The sequence below is a fragment of the Aquila chrysaetos genome, chromosome 2, assembly GCF_900496995.4.
Source record: "Aquila chrysaetos chrysaetos chromosome 2, bAquChr1.4, whole genome shotgun sequence".
NCBI lineage: Eukaryota > Metazoa > Chordata > Aves > Accipitriformes > Accipitridae > Aquila > Aquila chrysaetos.
Window position 1 is genome coordinate 50,457,894 of NC_044005.1, and position 22,413 is coordinate 50,480,306.

Here is a 22,413-nt window from a genome sequence, read left to right on the forward strand (position 1 = left end):
ACTGACTGTTATTCAGATGAGGTTCTCCTAAAATTCATCAGATTTTTTTTTTGTGTGTGGACTCAATTAAAATTGAGATAATGTTTACTGATAATTTCAATGAGGTTTTTGAGTTTACCATATAAAGCTGAAACAGCTCGGAGGAAAAAAAATACCCCAACATATAGGTGAAGTCTCAGGTAACTGGTCATAGATACTGTGAAGGTACTATTTCCAAGATTAGCATTTAGTGACCTTAATGAAATTAGGAATTAGGAAGTTGACTTCATAGTGGAGAAGATATTCCAGAAAAAAGTCTGGGAGGGACACATTACCTCTATCTAAACTAACTCCACTCCTAGAAGAAGCGGTGCAACAGTATGCTCAGTTCCTGTTCTTCAACACTAGAACGTATATTTAAAAAAAAAAAAAAAAAAAAAAAATGGTAGTACTCCACTTTGCAAGTTAAATAAACTTCAGGAAAGTCCCACAGCATATGCAGTTGAAAGATGCCTTCAAGCGGGTGTTGTGCAAGTGTGACTCTCTACATAAGGTCTCCAAAACAGATGGTAGGGACAAGGAGTTTCTCCTACCAACTTCAATATCATTAGAATAGTCTTAATTTTTGTGTAGACCAGACAGTATTATTTCTCCCATCACTTCAGCAATGAAAGACGCTTTATTCTTAAAGGACTGCTTTAGCAGCTGTTGTTACTAAGCACAACCACTTGTGGATATCAGCCTGGAAGCTTTCATTCCTTCCTCCAGCCTTACTCCTCCCTCCTTGTTCCAGAAAACCAGAATTGTTCTAATGGCCTATCATCTGGTGAGCCCACTGGCACATTCACAAAGCTGTGTCCCCCTTAATTATCTTCCTACATGACAGAGATCTTTTCCAGTTGTTAGTGATCACTAAAAGACACTATTTCCTCCTGAACCTTAAAAATACTGGGCTTCAGGCTGGTCAGAGCTCCCACCCATGGTTTACTTCAAAAATTAAGTGCAAACTGAATTTAAACCAAAACCACTCCACATCTAAGTGAAACCATCGTGGTTCTTTCTTTTCACAAGTTTGGAAGTAAGATTAATTTCACATTATGTTTTCCAAGTGATTATATTTGAGACACTCTGGACTAAGAGGAGACAGTTCCAAAGCACAGGAGTTCTCCTAAAGAAGGATCTCTCAAACCTTTCAGTTTCAGAAAAATTGAGTGGCACTGGGAGTGTTTTTCAAGCAGAGCAATCGACACAAATTGGAAGGCAATGTAACCAGTTCTACCAGAGAGCACGCAAAGAGCTTATGGAGACTGTAAAGCCTCTGTAGTTTGGCATGGAGTAAGTAGACCCCAATGAAATTTAAGATCTTAACTTCAGGATGCATTGCAATCCTTTAACTTTTACAGTGACAAAGAGAACAATGACAATTCTTAGCAATGAACAAAGATTAGTTTCCTGAAGAATTTGTAATTCAAAGCAGAGGTCACTAAATAGGCCATCAGAATACATCTGAGGTAATACACAAGACTGATACAAGACTTGGATAAATATTTGTTTATAACTGTAAGAGAAAATAAATACAACAGCAAAGAATAGAAGACTTATCTTGCCAATTGCTTTAGTCTGCTGACAAAGCATCTACCATTATCTGCAGATGATAACTGTATTAAGTGGATCTTTACTAAGAATTTCTCATTTTTACAGTCCACAGCATAGACAGTATAGAGAATTTTACCTGGAAAGCTTAAAAAAACCTGACAATAAGTGATGAAGAATTACAAGCTTTGCTGTGATCGCATTCGTATCTCCATATAGGCTCACAAAATACTTCTCTTGTCTCCTTGGCAGTTTACTACAAAAGTTTTTTGTTTTGTTTTGTTTTTTTTTTAAGTCAATTATTCACTTACCTTCAGCGTAACTGCAGTTGCCTTGATAATAAAATCATTTACAGACACTTTAATGTCATCTGCAAAGAGAAAAAAAAAAAAAAAAAAAAGACAACCATCATTGCTCATAAGATTTGTTTATGTGTGATGACAAGATTCCAGTGATTCAGCAAATTTGCTTCTTTGAAACATTGTCAGAAAGTAACTCAACTTCAAACTAAAATCATAAGAGCAAGAAAACTTTTCTCCCCCTTGGGACAAAAGGAGCATCATCAAAGAAAAGTCTTCTGAGCAGAGATATTCTTGCCAGCTGTTACCAGAAGGTCAAAAAAGCTGCAAACTTCTTTGTCAGACAGGCATATCACCACATGAACACTTATCTCTGTCTAAAACCTAGCTGGTGCCTCTGTATACAGAACCTTTCAAGGCTAACTTCATTAGGTTAACCTTGAAACCCCTTTTCTACACATCCACGCAATAACCCATTCACGTAAAGAAATTTAACTTGGACCTTGAAGATACTCTTTGATGTTGCACTGTGATAACCACAAACCTGTTTTTTCAACCTTGCCCCAGAGGCACAGCTTTCAGTAAATCAAAAATCCTTCTACTGTTGAGCACTAGCATCTAGATGACCCAAGTGGGGGAACCCTATTAAAGATTTCAGCTGGAAGAGATGCCACATATAAAAGCTATAGTATCATTCCGAGGTCAGGGGGTGGGGGCCAACAACAGAAAAAAGCGACCTACCTACAGCTATATCTGGAATAATATACATTGAATATTGGATTGCTAATGTGCCTGCCTTTCCCTGAAGACAAGAAAATTACTCGTTTGATGATGTCGGTCTTGCCATACAAAACATTTACAGATGGGACCTAGAAAGCTTCTGAAGACCTAGAAAGCTTCTGAAGACCTAGGCACTCTGTCTAGGGGCAACTACAATACCATTTTTTTGGAAAACAAACAAACAACACCTCCCCCCCCGCCGCAAACCACAAAGGCTAAAGACATCTTTCAGCTCTTGTTCTATTGCTGTTCTCCTTAATCATGCAAGAAAAACCCCAACAAACAAAAAAACCCAACTCATAAGAAGTAGTAAAGGCAGGTAAACAGCATCAAGAATGTTTTGGTCAAATCACTGAAAGTTTTTGTCATAACTTGCTTGAAGAACAACTAATTGTGGATCATCACCCAAAGTTATAGTGATAAAAATATTACTTTAAGATTACCAATTCACAATGCATCACTGGTCAGAACTATTTATGTGACTTTGTAGTCTATCTTTCATTGACTTAAAACTGACAGTTGTCTCCTGAGTGATAGAAAACCGTATTTTGCTCTCTACCAAATTATTTATTACAGAGAAGTTATTTAATGCACATTGTGCAATGAGTACTTTGCACCTAAGAATAAATGGGCACACAAAAGTGTATATCTCCCTGGGATACCAAGAAATGACAACTCTTACCTCCCTGTGCATTTGTACAAGTGCCTTATCAATGAAAGATTCACACCCATCCATTTTCCAAAGTTCGGTACCCCATTCTTTTCTTTCAAGAACTGAAAAGGGATGTGACATCAGGATATCTATTCACAAAACCACAAACTGCTTTATTACTGCTCATTGCTAGCTAGGAAAAAACCCCACCCTCTCCTTTTCTTCTCTTATTTGACATTGGTCCAAACTGAACCTTCTACCTCTAGGATGCTCAAATACATTTCAAGTTGCAGATACCCCAAAAGATCACCTGAAACACTATTGGGACTCATCATTTCTGTGAAACCAACATGTTTTCTTTCAGATCCACTTTAATTCATTTCAATTACCAGTAAAGCTTCAAATGAAAAACAAGTTTTATTTTTACAAATCATATTGACTAAAATACTGTGTTTCCAATTACGTATAAAAGAATAAACTTAATGTTTTAAAAAAAAAAGTATACATGATACACATTTTTTCCAGGCTATCATTTAAGGTTTCTCTAAGACATTGCTTAGCCACTGCAATTTAACAGAACCACACTTCAGGGGGACCACCCTCTAGAACAGACCTCAAAAGCTGATTGTAGGACCCATCAAATTCACTCTCCCAACTCCAGAATTACTTACACTGAAAGCCCTCTGAGCTGACATATTTTCTTCCTTTAGTCTTATTCCCTCTTCATTCTTATTTTCAAGAAATGCAGCCTTCACATGTACAGCAATACGTTGTAACAACACATGTATTTCCTCCCATCAATCTTTCAAGCTCTCCTCCTTGTCAGCTTGGATTAGGTTCTTCATCCTTTCAAAAGTTTTGTTAAACATAGCCCTACTTACTACCTAGAAAACTTCGACTTAAAAAGGTCCTGTTACTCTTTCATGACTCTTCAAAGTCATTACTGTATTTTCCTTTGAAAGCAATAACTGATCGATGATAACTAAAGTCTCAAAGCTGACATAAACGCTGAAGGTAATTTAGAATCCTAAATGGTAGATTTTTCCTTAGTATTACTATCACATGCAGCCTCTGAAAAAATTGATCAGTAAAAAGTTATGACTCAAGTTGAATGAATGTGCAATAATTGAGGATTAACTGTGTTTCTCTTTTTACAGCTTAATGATCCTTGTGATTTGGGGTCAGTTTTCTTGGCTGGTGTTCAGACCCCTCTAATAGGCTCGTACAAGTGTGAAGACATTTGTGGCCTGATTCTGTGAGTAAAAGTCTCTAGATTTCACAGACTTCAGTTAAACCTTAGAACATGCAGCATTTCTCAGAACCGGACCTAATTTGTGCAGGTTAAATAAAGACACAGCAATGTCAGCAATAGGTGGGCCCAGCTTTCATGCTCTTCTCTAAATGCTTCAATAAAGAAGAACAAAGCACTCGGTTTCTCAATCAGTACAGCAATAAAAATGTAAATTAAAACTATCCTCCTATGCTATGCTGAATGCAGAGTTCACATGGCTTCAGAAAACTATCATTTGAACCTGAACCTATAAGCTTTCAAACCATGATAGCAACGATAAAGCTTTAGAACAAAACTTGGAAGTGTCACATGTCACTGCGTTAGACCTATAATAAACACTCACTTTTCATTACTGTGGTAATGTCTAAGACAGCATAAACTATTAATCCTATTTCTACTACTTGGTGTAATAATAAGGATACACATCTAAAAGCTGAACTATTGAGAACAAATTATTTAAATGGTACCAGAAAAAAACAGACTAATTGAACAACACCAAAAGGAATCCATATGACATTGTTTATGCACCTTCCTCTTGTGTAGACAGTTGTATTCTTCCATGAATGTCTTTTGTAACAAACTTTGGTCTTTAGGAAAAAAAAGTGTAGTAGTAGGAAAAAAAACCAAACCCAAACCAACTGTTTCTCTCATTATAAAATAATGGGACTTCATAATTTTTTACCCAAGTAACAGACTTAGTACCAGGCTATGAGGTGTATGTGTGCATGTCTCCTTCAGCAAACAGAACTTCACTCCTTGCTTATGCAGCCTGAACAGTGTGGAAAACGAGACTTCATAAAATTGAATGAATGATGAATGAAAATTAAATTTATGAAGTGGCAGAGATTAACCTGTGTGCCTTGAACAGTATCCAAACTTTGTAAGTATCGAAGAGTCAAGTTTTGTAAACAAATAAATGATCTTTCACCAGCATAATTAGCTAAACCTATCAAAAGAAAAAGTAATCAGTATTTTCCCAATTCGATTTGAAAAGGGATCTCTCCTCTAAAAGAATGAAAATTAATTTGAAAAGCTATGCCTAATTAGTTTGGCTGCAACTGATAAAGTAGACATTAACTGATCTCAACTGATTTCCAGCAGATAAACACAACAGATGTCATGTCATTTTAGGCAGAGATAAGATATTGTCAATTCAATAAACAGTATCGCTAACCTCAGACACTAGAAGTAAATATTATTCTTTATGAAGAATATTCCACATTTTATAGAAACTTAAGACCAGAAGAATCATTTACAGATATGGCGGTCAATCATACTACCTGATCTTGACTACTTTATCAAGTTCTGCCTTAAGACCAGATAGATTTCCTGAGAAGGCTACTCTTCCTGGACAGCTGCAGCCAAACCTCATTTCTGAAGGTATCAGAATTAGAGCGAGCTCCATGCACAAGCAGGAAATTAGAGGCAGGCATTGCCCCCACCCAGGCCTGTCTCCCTTCCCCTCAGCTACTGATTCCTACTTTGCAACATCACCTCAATTGTGCTTGTATAATTGTTGTACAGGTCTGATGCCAAAATGTATCAGTGGATTGGGGACAGCTTAAAATAAATCAAGTTCTGGCATCAAAGGGAATGAAGGTACTACAGAGGCAGAAACATAACAGCACAGGTTTTCAACTGTTTAATCCAGCTTTTCTGTGAAGAAAAATATCTCCAAAAATCTATAACCTCTGCAAGTAGCTTAGGAGATAAGATGGAAAATGTGACTGAAAAAGGAGAGTGAATTCATTCATTAATTTTTTCCACAGCTAACCAGACTGGTGACGGAGATATGACCTTACTGAAAAAAATACAGTCTTATAAGTGCAAATGCTCAACAATTCTCTCTCTGATCTGATTTCATTACAGTCCTTTAAATTCTGGTTAAAGAAGTGTATTTAATGGAAAATAGCCTTAAATGTGATGGAAAAAAGAAACATTATATTACAAAATAAATTTTTCCTCAAAAAATTACATTATATTACATTATATTACAAAATAAATATCTCAGTCAAAAGATATAATTTTTAGAAAATCCTCTAGCTTAACATGAGTTACTGAAGAGCAAGATGCCCTAGATTAATACAACTCTAACCTACTCAGCTGTAAATCTGGCTTGATCAAATTATAGATGTCGAAGTTTTATGAAAACATTTGTTTCCGTATTTCTGACACTGATATTTATAAATAGATTGCATTGCGTTGGCATCCTCTTTACAGAATATTAAACCAGCTACTGGGGGGGACAAAAAAAAAAAAAAAAAAAAAAATGCTAGTAACTGCAGGCAATTGCAAGACCTGACCTAATACAAAACAATGCTTTCCTGAAGAGTTTCCACAACAAGTTTTGGTTTAATACCTTCACGAGCTAGGAAATTGGAGCCACTTCCTGTAGACAAGATTAAAATCAGTATCTTGATCAAATATTTCTAAATATAAAATTTATTTAAATTAAGAAGATGATGATGTTAAAGTAATAAAAACTTTCATACAGGTTTTTTACATAAGTCCTTAAACAAAAAGACACTAAGCAAACAGCACTTTTGTGATATTTTGCATGAAAATGAAGTACCTGCCTGAAGAGTGTTGTATTGAAAAATCCTCTTTTTATTGAATACATCCAGCTCCCCAGGTATATACTGAGCATGACATCATATGGTATCGAATATCCCCTTGGCTAGTTTGGGTCAGCTGTCCTGGCTGTCCCCCCTCCCAGCTTCTTGTGAAAATTAACTCTATCCCAGCTAAACCCAGGACAACGTCATACATACTTTCTTGAAGTGAGATTTGGGAAGAAGATTCTAGTCTGCATAGTTAATTTTGAAACTACTAAAACAACCTATTGCACAGTACACACAGCTGATTTTAGCAAAACCAAAAACAGTCTTAGCAAAAAAAACCCCCGATCTTTGATTATGACCTTAAACTTCAACAACTTTTTCTAAATAAGTCACTTCAGTGAATACAAGTTGAGACAAAGAGGGAAAACTTAATTTCTTAATCTTATACCTAAACATTTCTGTATAAATAAGACACAATGGACACATTATGAAAATTGGGATTTACAGAGAGAGAGAGAGAGAGAGAGAGAGAGAGAGAGAGAGAGAGAGAGAGATTTATAGCTTTTAATCCAATTGTCAATGTATATTTTAAAACCATCCAGTTTTATGTGGGACAGATTTCTATTCCAACAGCTTAAAGCATTCTATTCCAATAGCTTTAAGCATATATATATATGTTTCAGTGAAAGACATAACCCTGCCTCCTTCACATTAATACCATTACTTTGCTTTCAAGAAGAATTTACCATGCACTGGTGTATTGGGTTTGTGCGGCAAGGTTTTGGTAGCGGGGGGCGCGGGGTTAGAGGGGTGGCTTCTGTAAGAAGCTGCTAGAAGCTTCCCCTGTGTCCGACAGAGCCAATACCAGCCGGCTCTAAAACGGACCTGCCGCCGGCCAAGGCCGAGCCCATCAGCGATAGTGGTAGCGCCTCTGTGATAACATATTTAAGAAGGAAAGAAAAGTTGCTGGGACAGACAGAAATGTCAGCTGGAGAGAGGAGTGAGAACATGTAAGAGAAACAACCCTGCAGGCCCCAAGGTCAGTGCAGAAGGAGGGGTAGGAGACGCTCCAGGTGCCAGAGCAGAGATTCCCCTGCAGCCCGTGGGGAAGACCACGGTGAGGCAGGCTGTCCCCCTGCAGTCCATGGAGGTCCACGGTGGAGCAGATCTCCACCTGCAGCCCGGGGAGAACCCCACGCCGGAGCAGGTGGGTTCCCAAAGGAGGCTGTGAACCCGTGGGAAGCCCGCGCTGGAGGAGGCTCCTGGCAGGACCTGCGGATCTGTGGAGAGAGGAGCCCACGCTGGAGCAGGCTTTCTGGCAGGACTTGTGACCCCGCGGGGGACCCACGCTGGAGCAGTGTGCTCCTGAAGGACTGCATGCCGTGGAAGGGACCCATGCTGGAGCAGTTCGTGAAGAACTGCAGCCCGTGGGAAGGACCCATGTTGGAGAAGTTCGTGGAGGACTGTCTCCCATGGGACGGACCCCATGCTGGCGCAGGGGAGGAGCGTGATGAGTCCTGTCCCTGAAGAGGATGAAGCAGCAGAGAGAACGTGTGATGAACTGACTGTAAACCCCATTCCCTGTCCCCCTGCACCGCTGGCAGGGGGTAGGTAGAGAATCCAGGACTGAAGTTGTGCCCGGGAAGAAGGAAGGGGTGGAGGGAAGGTGTTTTGAGATTTGGTTTTATTTCTCATTACCCTACTCTGGTTGATTGGTAATAAATTGAGTTAATTTTCCCCAAGTTGAGTCTGTTTTGCCTGTGACAGTAATTGGTGAGTGATCTCTCCGGTCCTTATCTCGACCCACAAGCCCTTTGTTATATTTTCTCTCCCCTGTCCAGCTGAGGAGGGGGAGTGATAGAACGGCTTTGGTGGACACCTGGCATCCAGCCAGGGTCAACGCACCACAACTGGTTGGCATGTACTAAAAACTCACTTTCTTTCCTCACCATGGATAACGCCATTCTCACCCAGGACTTGAGAGGCTGCATTAGCTTTCCTTTTCCAGTAAATGCATCAAAGAGGCCAGCAAAACTAAATTTTAACATTGTACCTAGAAGGACAGAGCATGAGTGTATTTTAATTTGAAGCCTTCCCTATTACCTTTCACACAAATAATCTGAGACTTTAACCATCAAGAAGCTAAATATTGCTGCAACTGGATGGAAGGAAACAAAAACCTACTGGACAATGTGCAGTCCTGTGTTAAATTGCAGTTGTCTACAGAGTGTTGTGTTAGTTGGCAAAGTAACACCACTGTCTTCCTGTATCTTGATAAGTCATCCAATTCAATAATCACAGGGAACTACAGCTTGAGTCCAACATACAGAATACCAAATAAGATTATTTGAATACATAGTGTTCTGCCTATAGAAAAATCTACACCTCCTGGGCGAGATCATGTAAACAAGACAAACTATGCATTAGTACCACATGTTATAGCAAATCAGTTTAATCACTAACCTTTGGCCAATTCTCTTCTTAATTTCAAAATAGCATCAATGTCACAGTCAGCAGCAGCGTATGCATGAGGTATAGTAGTTTTAGATTCTGTTAATCTCTTAGCAATAACTCTTCGGATGTTGCTAGCTGGGATTTCTGTGAATGTGCCCTGAAAGAAATCATATGCTGCATATTAAAAATCAAGAGAGCAAACATACTTCCTCTTTGCTGAAACAGGACTCCAGCATTGATGCATTATCATCAGTGATTCCTGCTCACTTCAATATCCCCTAGATATCAAAAAGTGATACATGCCAACTACTGAAATTAATATGATTAAGACCATTGAGTGTTCTAGTCTACTCCACTTAACTTGGATCAACACAATGGGTTTTATAGAATAAAGATAGTTTAACTTTACGGTATAGAATTAACCCTACTATTCTAGCAGACTGCTTAAAAAAAAAAAATTCCAAATATTCAGGCATTAATTCTCAGCCAAAGTATATAAGCACTGTTCCATCTGTCAGACCTGGCATATTGCTCAGAATATGCCTTGTTCCATTTAAATTATAATAGAATATTTCCTCAGTAAGCTACTGCTTTTTCAGTTTCCTGAGTGATTCCTTAAGATGGGCTTTACTGCATGTCTTTTTTGTTGTTCTTCTCTCTCCTTCCAGATCTATTCAGTAATGTTTCAATGCAGAAGTTTTTCCAACTTCATCACAGAAGCAAGGCAAATTTCAAGGAATCTCTTGAAATAACAGTCACTACAGAAAGCAAGAAAATAAGTGATTCTGTAAAACATTATTTTGTATACCTAAACTATAGCGCATGTACTACATACTGAGTAGTACTCAACACACAAAAAACTGCAATATGTATGTTCTAGTGCAATCATAGCAACATTTTTTCTGTAATGGAAAAATATCTAAGTTTGAGCTTTCTGTGCTTTCTTTGGTTCTTTGTACAGTGCACAAAAAGCAGCAATTTCTGAATATTATGAATTGTAGCTACATTGTAAACTTCAGCCTGTAAAGATAGTTCAAATTTAGTTCTAGAGCCAGAAAAGGTTTTCCCCCCTTTTTTCACAAAAGCTTTTCAATTTCTACTAATGTGCATTTCAGCATGAGCATTTATTCTTTAAAAAATAATTTCTGGTATTTCTAACATTTCAAATTAACATAGAAACTGTATTTAGGTGCTAGAGTTTGCAAAATTACTCTTTAAAGCAACCACTAAGCCCTTTCCTTCCTTGCTTCTTGACAACTCATCAATGGACATTTACATATAGTTATATTGCAGGAAAGCAAACAAATGAAGTACAGTAAAAATAAATCAGGATTCAAGTTTCTCTGACTTTGCAAATACACACTGACATACTGATCCTGCAGGGATTGAAGGAAAGAATGTATTGTTGACTTCCAAACTAGTAGCACCTTCTTGTTTGGGGACTGAAATAAAATTGCTGCCTCTCTGATTTTCCTCTTTCCAAGGCTTGCAATGTAAATTTTTTCATGGCTTCAGTTTGCAACTTACACAAAGTAGTGTGCAGACCATAATTTCAAGAGCTCAGCAATTTGAGTTACACTGCTTTAGAATCACTCAAACATACTGAAAACTGAACATGACTGGGCTTGGCATCTGGGTGGCCTTAGTTTCCTTTGTTTCTCCAGTTCTGGAAATCTCATAGAGCTACTTAAGCAGCCATGGCAATATTTAGCTGTAGCAATATTGAGGACAACAGAAGTGTTACCAGTGCAGCAGGTTGTCCTGGTGTGGAAACTGGTGGAACTGCTGGCCTTGGAGAAGCAGAAGTCACAGCTGTTGCTTGTGAAGCAGAAGGCACTGCAGTAGGCTGGGGAGGAGCTGGAGAAACCACAGGTTTCAATTCACTGGGTTTGCCCTTCTGCTTCTCTTGCAGAAGTTTGAGAGCATCCCTGGTGATTAAACACAGTGAAATACTGACAACTAAGAAACTCGTTCAAAAATTCCTAAAGTATTACCATTCCATCACTTATTTTAATTAGCCACTTCTGTGCATTTAAATTTCTGCTGTCAAACCAAATATTAAGGTGGTTATTATTAACTGATATGAATTTTGTGTCTCTTTTGTGATATCTTTTTAGTAAATTCTCATTAACTTCTGTGAATAAAAGGGCTTGAATATGCGGTAACAGAAAATATTTGTGTTAGAGAAGCATAACATTCATCATCACTAATTGTGAGTGTACAAGCTAATTTGTGAATTGCACTAACAATTTTTCTAAATAAGATATCAGAATACACTTACTCAGGCTATAGTCTCAAAAGCTGTTTCATCTGTTATATTTGTAATCATTTGAATTCAATGTAATTAAGTAGTGCTTATAGAAAATCGAGTAGTACATTTATCATTCATTTCTCTGTACCTTTATGACATAAATATGCACAAACAGGTGTAGATAGTATACAAGTCCATACTTCATATGCAATTTAAAAGATAGTGCCACACCAAAGAACCAAAGACAAAGACTGGGTAACATTTAACAGTCCCAGGTGTGGTCGAACCTCGTCTACTCTATAAGCATTCTTGCAGGGTCTTTATACTGATATAGCTACCACCACAAAACTTCCCTTTTGTGGGCACAGTATGACAGACATAAGTAAACTCCCATCTTTAAGCTATAATACTACATCTACCCTAGGTGCATTGTATTTATAAAGCAACATGCTAAAGATTAGCACCTATGAGCTAAACAGAGAAGACTGCATTTACACCACCACTGCCAACTGCAAGGGAAATAAGCTATAGTAAAATTTCTGTTTTGCAGTTGTAATTGCACCTATGCTAGCGACTTCTTTGAAGAGCTGCATCAGTCATAGATCTCCTCTCTTTATGCTCCAGATCTGATAACAAAAGTCTGTATCATACAGCCTAGATAAATCTCTATCACCTCATGAAGACATCACCACAGCATGTACACAAAGGTTTATGTACATAAAGTTTTATTACATAAACTGGCAGAGGAAATTAAAAATAAATGCAAAAATACGACCGCTTACAACCATACCATGGCTTTGAAACATAAGCCATAAATACTAAACAACAAAGCTATCTAATTTCATTAGATTTCTGCTTGAGTGAGAGTCAATAGTTTATGTGTTATTAAACTTCTGTAGAAAGGACAAAATCTCAAAACAACATTATGCCTTCTCAGTTCTTCCTAACAAGGTAGCACTCCAGAACCAAGAACTGAAAACTGAAAAGCTCTGCATGTTCTGTATAGTGCCTTTTACTGATTGCTGACTGGCTTAAATTTATTTTTCGCTTCAATACATACTTCAGCAAATGATATTAAAAATAAAACAAATGACTGAGCTCAGGATGTAAATTTGCCATTATTAAATTTGTTGTTTTCACAACTTAACATGTTAGCTAAAATTTGCTTTAAAAATAAGTGTTTAGTATTTAACATAATCACTATATTGGCGAAAAAATTAGATTTCATTGAATGAAAATCATTCCCTAGCATTACAATTTAACATAAAAAAAAGTAACTATGTGACATAATGCAGCTTTCCTAGTTAACACATTAGAAGCTACTAAAAATTACTTAGGGGTTTTAACTTGGCAGTCATAAGACAGACCATCTGCTCATTACATTCCATAACACATAAAATACAGCTTTTATAGCTTCTTATATATTTTAAAGCTAAGGAAATGCTTTAAAATTACTTCCATATATTATGCAAATGACAAAAACCAGATGGTCCTACCTATCATAGCCATGTCAAAATGCTTTAGCAATTTTGGTGGCTTTTAGAGTAACTGAAAAAAGTATTGCCGAAACTGAGCTTATTTTTAGATTAAAAGATTCACTCAGGAGCTTTTGAAACTCATGCATGAGTATGAGATATAAAGATATATAAATATACATATAAAATCATATTTCATATATATTTATATTTTTATATAATATATAAATATTTGTTATATGTACATATAAAAATAATTCCCCCACACCAATTCCACATGATTTAACTGATTAAGAAAAATAGGTACAGCAATGTTATGACTGCCATCAGTGCAAGATTGCAAGCCTGCATATAAGTATAGTTGGAGGAGCCACCAAAACAAACCAAATGAAACAGATTTCAGCACAAGTCAGGCAAATAGATATTTTATTAGAACTGGAAGTGTTGGACACATCTTTCCAACTACTCCATAAACCTCTATCAACACCAGATAGTAATGGACAAAGATGAAAGAGAAAGGTAACAAACATGAAAGAGAGCAGTCTGCTCCCCAGAAAAGATACCAGAGGTTGGTAAACATTTATTAAACAAAAACATGCCTGTTATTATTAGAAGTATGCAGACTCTGGCAACTCTGTTACACTTCAGTTTGCCACCACTACAGAAGTGTGTAGTCTTTCCACTTGATGTTAGCCAAAATCCAAACAATGACGAAAGTAAACTGAGTATTTTGTGCTCAAAATATACTTTGTTTGAAATGGACACACACCTAAAAATCACTAAGGATCCAGTGGTGCAACAGGGGATGCACAGACTGACACTAGCAGTTATTGTTACTAAATTGTCCCAATCCCCTTTCATCTGAACATGCGATTACTCAATTCATAGAAGATTTCCTGGAAGAAGGAAAAAGGTGAGCAGAGAATGTTACACATCAGAAACTTCCAGGTATCAGACTTACTGCACTATCAACATTATAGAAGGAACTAATTCTTCCATAATGGCAGCTGACAAATTACACACAGCGTAGATCCCACTCTAAGTCTGCACTTAATACATGCACATGTAATGACTCTCTGGAAAACCAGCACTACATGTGTGCGCTGTGCCTTATTTGCAAGCTGAAAATGCAAATACCTGAGCAGCTCCGAGATCCCAAATCACACTAACTTAGTGACAGCTGGTAGGAAGGTACAGATGGGAGGAACATGGCCTCAGAAAAACACAGTTATTACTGATAACTAGCCCCCCATCCTGCCCTTTTATGGTTGCATTTATAAATCCCTAGATCACTATTCAATAAGGTGAGAAAGAACAGAAGTAGTCTGAAACAATCAACAATTTTAACGTAGCTCTCCCAAACACAGTGTCTGAGCTGATGACTAGGAACATAGTGCAATCTTTGACAGAAGTTGTAAGTTACTTTGTACAGACACATCAATTTTCTAGTATATTTCTAAAGAAAGCAGAGGATATTGCTTAAAAATAAAAAAACCTGCCACTCCATAAGCCAAAACCAAGCAGGAAGATGACAAAAGTAATTCAGCCTTGCACAGATACATAAGAGAAATGAAGTATCAGCTTACTAAAGGAGTTGATGATGACAGAGAAAGCTATTAAGTGAAAGCTCCTATTGCTGTTAAAAGTTTCACAGTTAATTGAATTTAAGGATAGAACGTTGAGGGGAAAGAATCTTGCTTGCTTACATAACTTACTGTCTTTGTTTCCTGTAATCTGGTGAACATGAGCCTTGTTCAATAAGGAAACTCAAGGTTTAAAAGTGAAAAGTGAATATGCAACACTCCCTCAAAGAATCAATTGCTAGTCTACTTGGAAAAGAGACCATGAGTCACTCAGCTATAAAGCATGGCATGTATCTTAACAGTAATCAAAAGTTAGCAAAAGAAATATTCCCCTGAATATCTGTAGCAGCTCTCTACAAAAATCTGCAAACATTTCATTTCAAACTGAACGTAATTGTAGAGCATGTAGGCATCTGAAAGATTAACACCATTTCAGAAAAATGGTTAAAAAAACCCCCAGTCAGTCTGCATCTTAAAATGACATTTCAAAATCAAATCATTTGTATGGAAGAAAGCAGTTTTGAAAAAAGATTTTGTTAGATAATTCTCATAGCTACAGAAAATCTTTGCTACATCTCCATGACAACTAGAGAATGTTAATTAGGTAGCTCAAAGTCCTAGAGGGTTTCCACCTGCCATAGCCTAGTAACACACCATAAATTACCATTACACTTACATAATTAAGAAAAAAACTCTCTCTGATAATTTGCTATTACATAGGATATTATATCTGTTCAACTCCTTATTTTAACTCGACTCAGCCAAAGACCATAAGAAAAAGAGTTTTGAAAAAACACCAGACTTCCACTGTCTCCTTCTCTGGGTTCAATTCCAAGTTACACTGATCTGGTTGTCTTTGAATGGAACTAAAATTACAGCAGCTAACAAGGTCTGTGTAGGTGAATGATGGCATTTGTCAAAAGGAATAATTTTACTGAGAACAAAAATAAGTATTCCTGCCAAAATCCTCATCTCCAATAACATACACGCTAACGTGAAGATAATGCACCATTTCAAGGCTAAGGGCTCTGCATCTACCACAACACATTTTTATAGACAAGTTCCTCACTCCAAGGCTTGAGTGCCAATCATTACATCAGAATACTCAAAAAGTATAGTAAATTACTAGAAGCCTGATCATAACAAACCACAGGCTTGTAAACAAACATTCTTTAAATCAAAGATGGGGAAAAAAACCAAAAGATGGGAGAAAAACAGAACTCTGGATTTCTTTCCATTACACTTCACTGCTCTCCCCAGCCTCATAAAAAATGGAACAAATTAAATCCTGACAGACTTCATAACTGAACTTCAGTGAAAGAAGCAAAAGATCTGAACTCCCCAAAGACGACAAGTTGAGGAAAACAGGCCACTGGTATTTTATTTTAGCTCTGAATACACTTCTGAGAAGCAAAATTCTTGAGATCAACAATGGCAGCTAACAGTGGTGCCTAGGAGTTGATAGCTGAGCTGCAGCAAATGTGACAGCAGTATCATGCACCTCAGATGGTACATAAAAACAAAAAGATTTTTTTTTTAAATGAAAGGCTTCTTACAATATTTCCTAACCTATTCTCCATATCTTCTCAACAGGTTTTTCAAATTTAACTAAGCCATTGCCACATAGATAAAACTGGAAGGAAAAGCTGGCTTTTTAAATAAATGCACTTTTCAAGTTCATGGAGATTGCTCTAGGTTCAAAGGAAGAAATAAGGGAATATGACGTTGTAGCTTTACTGAAATATCTACATACTCTTTAGTGAAGATTCCTCGAGGCCCAGAAGGTGTAATATTGCTTGGATCTAGTCCATGTGTCTCCAGAATGTTGCGAGCAGCAGGACTTAAGCGAACCCTAAAGAAATGAGGAGAAAAATAAACTATTTAAACAATAAGATTAATTAATTTCATTTAATGTATATGAAGAGAAACTATACAATATATGCTCTATTTCAGAAGCAACAGCTGGGGAAGAAAACAGAGTTCTGTACAAAGGCTGTGATCCTAACATTGAAGTCAGACCGTGCCCCTTCACCAAACTTTAATGCAAGGCTGAATTTAAAAACACGATAATGACCTTAAAGGGATCAAAATGAAGAATGGAAAACTCATCCCCAAACTTTCCTCTTACAGCCGCAATGCAGTATACTTGTGGATTGTTCTGAAAAAGGGTCATCAGTGAAGAGCCAAATATGTTTTTTTAAGACCAGCTTGTTATAGCAACATTAAAAAAATGAGTTTTAGGAGCTCAGACAAGAGGGTTGCTCATGTCTATTATCTGTTTGGCTACCTGTAATTGCATCACGAACGCAGCTTAATTCTAATTATAACATTACCTTTGCCCTATCTTTGATTTTATTTTATAGGATTGATTTAATGAAATGGCTACTTTTTCAGAAACCAAAAGCCATACAGATGTAGTTGCATAATTCGTATCTGCTTTAGAAGACTAAATATTAAGCCCTCCCACACTCACACATTTTAATCAGCATATACCTAAGATATAGTATAATACTAGTAAACTTGTACCTGCCATCTTGACCTAGATGGGGTACGCTCAATAGTAACATTTCTGCCTGGAAACAGAAACAGTGATCAACTACAAAGCACAGTACATCGCTACAGAGCATCCAGTGCACCTTAGTATGATTTGCTTTCTGAAATGAGGAAAAAAATCCCAACATGTAGAGAAGAGATTTCAGAATTCTTAGATACAAAAGCAGCAACATTTTCATAAAAGAATAAATACTTGGTTTCAAGTCTTTCCACAAAATCTCCAATACATTATTTCCTAAAGGAGACTGTATTTACACCATATTGAGTTTTAAGAACTGTTCATAAGCCCCTGCCAAAAAAACCATGTCATAAATGATCACTTGATTCCAAAGATGCTAATACATCTCTAATTAACAGCTGCAGTGAAACAGACATGCTTCTGATGTTCTTTGGTACTAAAATGCAAGACTTAATCCTTTCAAGGATCCTTTCCTTGGATCATCCTCCTACTACAGGTAACATTTGGGAAATGATCTCAATTAGTTGTCTTCCACTTTCATGACAAGAGCCTAAATGATGACAGCAAACGTAAACATAGCAAACCAGATAGAAAAGGTAATAAGTTTTGGGAAAAAAAACCCAAAACAAACCAAAAAACCAACCAAACAAAAAACGCCCCACACCCAAACACCCCGCCCCCCCGCAAAAAACCCCCAAACCAACCAAAACCAAACAGTCTGCGTAGCACATGCTACCAAAATTAGTCTCCTATTCTTTTCTTTAATAGGCTGTAATTTTACAGCTTTTGTGTTATTACAATACACTCCAAATAAGGAGTGATACCTCCAAATAAGGTACATCCTGCGACACAAACCAGTGATTTATAGATTATTATTAGCTGACTAACACTTCAGGCTTAATTTACTCCCCCTCTAAGATGTTTGCAATGCTTAGAGTACCCTAACAGATCAAAACAAAACTACCAAAAAGCACGTAAACCCACAGTTTTGAGTTTTTCACATTCCACTGTTATAAAATAAGAAGAATTTTTTCCTATTATAGAAAGTGCAAGAGCTTGGAAGGGTTTTGGAGAGTGCCATTTGTTTATTTTTTTCTCCTAAAAAAGAAATAGAAAACAAGCTATAGGTAAACTGAGCACCTGATGCATAAGCATTAGTGTCCATCATATATAAACATAACTTCTTCCTAACTAAGCTTAGAATTCTTCATAAAGCAGAACAAAGTCAGAATAAAACCATATCCATAGAAAGCGTTCTAATAAAACTATGTTGTTCCAGTTGACTTATTGGGCTTACAAGCAAAGAAATATTTTGAGCAGGCAATCTTTATTACCTCACACATACTGAAACACTCTCTTAAACTAACAGCTTAATACTAGGTAAAAAGGGACAAAAGATTATTCTTGGTTCAGCTCTACTGATCTAAGAGTTCCATTTCATAACAAACATAGAAGCTTACTGCAACTTTCCAGGATGATGTTCCAGTTTAGGAGGGGCTGAAACTGAAGGACCTGCAGGAGTTGAGGTAAGCGCAGGTGCTGGTGGAGCCAGAGGAGATGGTTCACTACCATCAGCTGGTATTTCAACTTGCTTCCAGTCCTGTCCCTCCTCTACCAGCAGACAGATTAGTGCGCCCAAGCGTACATTTTTGCTTCCTTCTTCCACCTAAATTTAAGGCAATGAGAACAATAAGTTACATATTGTGCTGTCTAGACCAATATGACTAAAAATGGTAGATGTGAAAATTTCAGGCATATTAATGACACTTCATCAAGAAAATATATCCCATTTTATTCCTACTATTAATAAGATGACTCATGACTGAAATTAATTACAGTTTCTATTATAAGGTGAGAAATATTAACTTATGCACCAAAATCCCATACATCTAAATTTAGCATTCAGAAATCAAAGTAAGCAAGTTACAGACTACTGAGTACCTCCAAGAATACAGTCACATTAGTTAGTGAACACAAATGTGGATGCCTAATCTTGCGAACAGAGCCTGAAAGTTTTGCTGGACACATTGAGCAGATGTACTTTGAGGTATCTACCCTGTATCTAGCAGTGTTACTTTCTAAAACACAAGCTTGTAAATTCAGAAGCTAAGGAAACTAAGAGAGACCAAAACTCTGCAACAACAGTGCCCCATTATTTCTTTTTGAAAAAGATAATGTTCACTTTCCACTAACTTCCACCTCTGAGTTTGTCTGGTTTAATATAACTGGTGCCAAATAACAAGTCTGTCCACCAAGAAAGTGACAGCACTGTTGTGGTACGTAAATCACTGTTTCAAAGATCATCTGAACAGAAGTCCTACAGAAAGATAAATATAATCTAGTCTAACATAATCTAATTAGATTGCATAAAGCCAATCTATTCTAGAGGTTCCTTTTTAAACAAAGAGATACCTGTATCTCAGTCAAAATATCTCTTCAATACTTTGGCAGATAAAGGCATGGCAGTCGTGTTAACCTAACAACCTAATGAAGGGCTCCTCCTACGTTCTCTGAAATGGTTGCAGAAGTACAATTCTTCAGGTTCTCAAAAGCAGTAACATTTCCAGGACATCAGGCCAAATGTAAAGATAGACCTTTAGGATCACAGGTAGTCAATTACAACTTAGAATAGAGTTGATTTCCTAACAAAGGAAATGGACATTGTATTTCCATCATAAAGCCATATTGCACATACATTTGCCTCAAATGAAGCCGGTATATATCTGCAATCCTGACATTTTACCCAAGAAAATGCAAATCACTATCATTTGAAAAGCCCAAAAGACAGACACACAAAAAAATATACACAGTATCAGGTTTCACACTGTTCTTACCACCTTAATTGGGTTTTCTAGGCACTTAAAACACCAATAAATAAAAACAAATGCTCTGAAGACTGTACTAGGCAGATGCAAATACTAGAACGTTATTACTCAGGTAAGTTGGTTGTCTGCACAGTTAACTCCACTGACAGGATGTATCAGATTTCACAGGATTACCCAGCTCCCTCCCTAGAAGGACCAACACTAGACCTAAGAAGGAACAGCAAAGGCAATTTGTTCTCAGTGTGTTCTGATAAAACACCTCACAAGTACAGTTTTGTCAGTTCACTTCTTTTTCCGCCATGAACACTAGGTAAATTCTAGTGTAATACTTCTTCTTTAAGAGTATTTATTACATGGAAAAAATTATTTAAGACTTAGTTCAATATTTCTTGTTCTGATCTCTTGATGCATTCTTCTCCATTAATATTCTGAAAAGCTTCATTTGAGAGACGTAAGTCTGATGAGTCCATCAAGACTTCATATTTTATTTTTATTGAGTAATCTCAGACTATAAAGTACTTGGGGATGACAGAACGTCAACCAAAAGTCCTGAACTGATTCGTCTAAGGCTTAAAGATCCTATCACAGAAAAGCCCACTGAAAAACAGATTTGTAAAACTATGTATAATTGCAAAGTTACTACCACTCATAATCAAATAAAACGGACACTTAAAACCAGTATAAACACAACCTACCTAACCTAGTCACGGAAACACAAAAACTGGGGAAAACAAAGCGATAAACATACAAAGTACTGGTTATTCACACTAATAATTTTACAGCTTTATCATACTTAGCACTGAACAAGGTATTTAGAAAAACTATGTTTATCAGCATAATACTCAGATATTTGATCCATACCAATGATGATGCAATACAGGTATGTCCCCCAAGTTCAAAATACTCCTCATAACATATTAGTATGCAGCAGTTAACATTTTTTTTCCAAAATAAGAACAAACCAAATTTTTTGGCATGTCTTCTCTTTCCTTTACAAAGGCTTGCACATACAACAGAGAACACTTATTTTTATGAGCAGTCTACCTATTGTAACTGAATAGACCAAGAAGTGCTGTGACATGCTTGTGGGTGTCAAGTCCTTACCACAGTTCGGTGTCAGAGGGCTTTAATGGTGCTATGATAACACATGTAGAAATCCAAGAGGGATGGTTGAGCCTTCAGAAACATAATACAACACTTATACTAGTTAGGCTTTGTTTATAACCCAGCAATGTATGAGCATTCAAAGCCATCAATGCTGTCAACTCTCACTCTTCAGAGCAAGCCAATTGTGTTTTTTCTCATGTTCACCGCTCCAAGACAGTTAAGTGAGAACCCCATCATTCCTTATTTTCCAATACAAGTTTCCAGCAGAGATGACTGCAGAGTTGATACTTTTAAAAAGTGTACACATGTATTTTTTTAAAAAAAACATGTTTTTAAACACATAGCCTTTGCAGCTTGGAACTAGAATAGACAACGAAAAATTGTTATTATTTTGCTTAACTTTTCATCTCCTGGATTTTTGAGTCACTTCTACATTTCCATAATTCACAATACCAGAAAACCTCTCTGCATAAATCTCAGTGAACAGCAGAATTTCAGCTGTAGAAAGAGGTGAAATAAGTAGCTTCACTGTATTTCTATTACTGTGTGTACGCACAGCCAAGAAGCGTCAAAAAGATCTTAACTTTGCTGACAAACCAACAAAGCACAGGTGAGCCATGACAGGGAGAAAAAATTGGAGGAGATTAAGTGCACAGAGGAATAAAGTTCCCTTGGAGCTGTTGCCACTGCAGCACAGTGCTTTAGTCACTAACACACATATACCAAAGCAGATGTTTATCTCCTACACTGGCAAGAAAGGTGGATGGAACTTATGCTGGCTCACTTTGCAGTGGGAAGTTTTATACCAAGTAGTTTCAGTTCATCCAATTCTCATTTAGGTCATGAATGAGAAAATGGTAATGGATATTAAATCCAATTCTTCAACAATAATTCATCATCTGGTTTTGGTCCAAACTGAACTAATAAGTATTTTAGGCAAAAAAAAGTCAGTGTTAATTTAAAAAGCAACTCTACTAAAAGAACAATCACCATTCTGAAATTACCCTTCTAATACTTTCATTCAGTCATTTAATATTTTACTGCATTTTAT

General features: G+C 36.9%; 1 protein-coding gene across 5 annotated transcripts in view; it reads right to left on the reverse strand.

The window, feature by feature from the left end:
* Positions 1-22,413, reverse strand: part of PDHX (pyruvate dehydrogenase complex component X) — a 60,721-nt gene that overhangs the window by 11,754 nt on the left and 26,554 nt on the right. For all 5 annotated transcript variants that reach the window (XM_030035943.1, XM_030035950.1, XM_041128445.1 and 2 more), the window contains 5 exons: positions 18,891-19,096; positions 16,672-16,770; positions 11,354-11,537; positions 9,619-9,766; positions 1,884-1,942 (listed from right to left, as the gene is read on the reverse strand). In XM_030035943.1, coding sequence (XP_029891803.1) covers positions 1,884-1,942; positions 9,619-9,766; positions 11,354-11,537; positions 16,672-16,770; positions 18,891-19,096 — 696 coding nt within the window. The remainder of the gene's footprint in view (positions 1-1,883; positions 1,943-9,618; positions 9,767-11,353; positions 11,538-16,671; positions 16,771-18,890; positions 19,097-22,413) is intronic.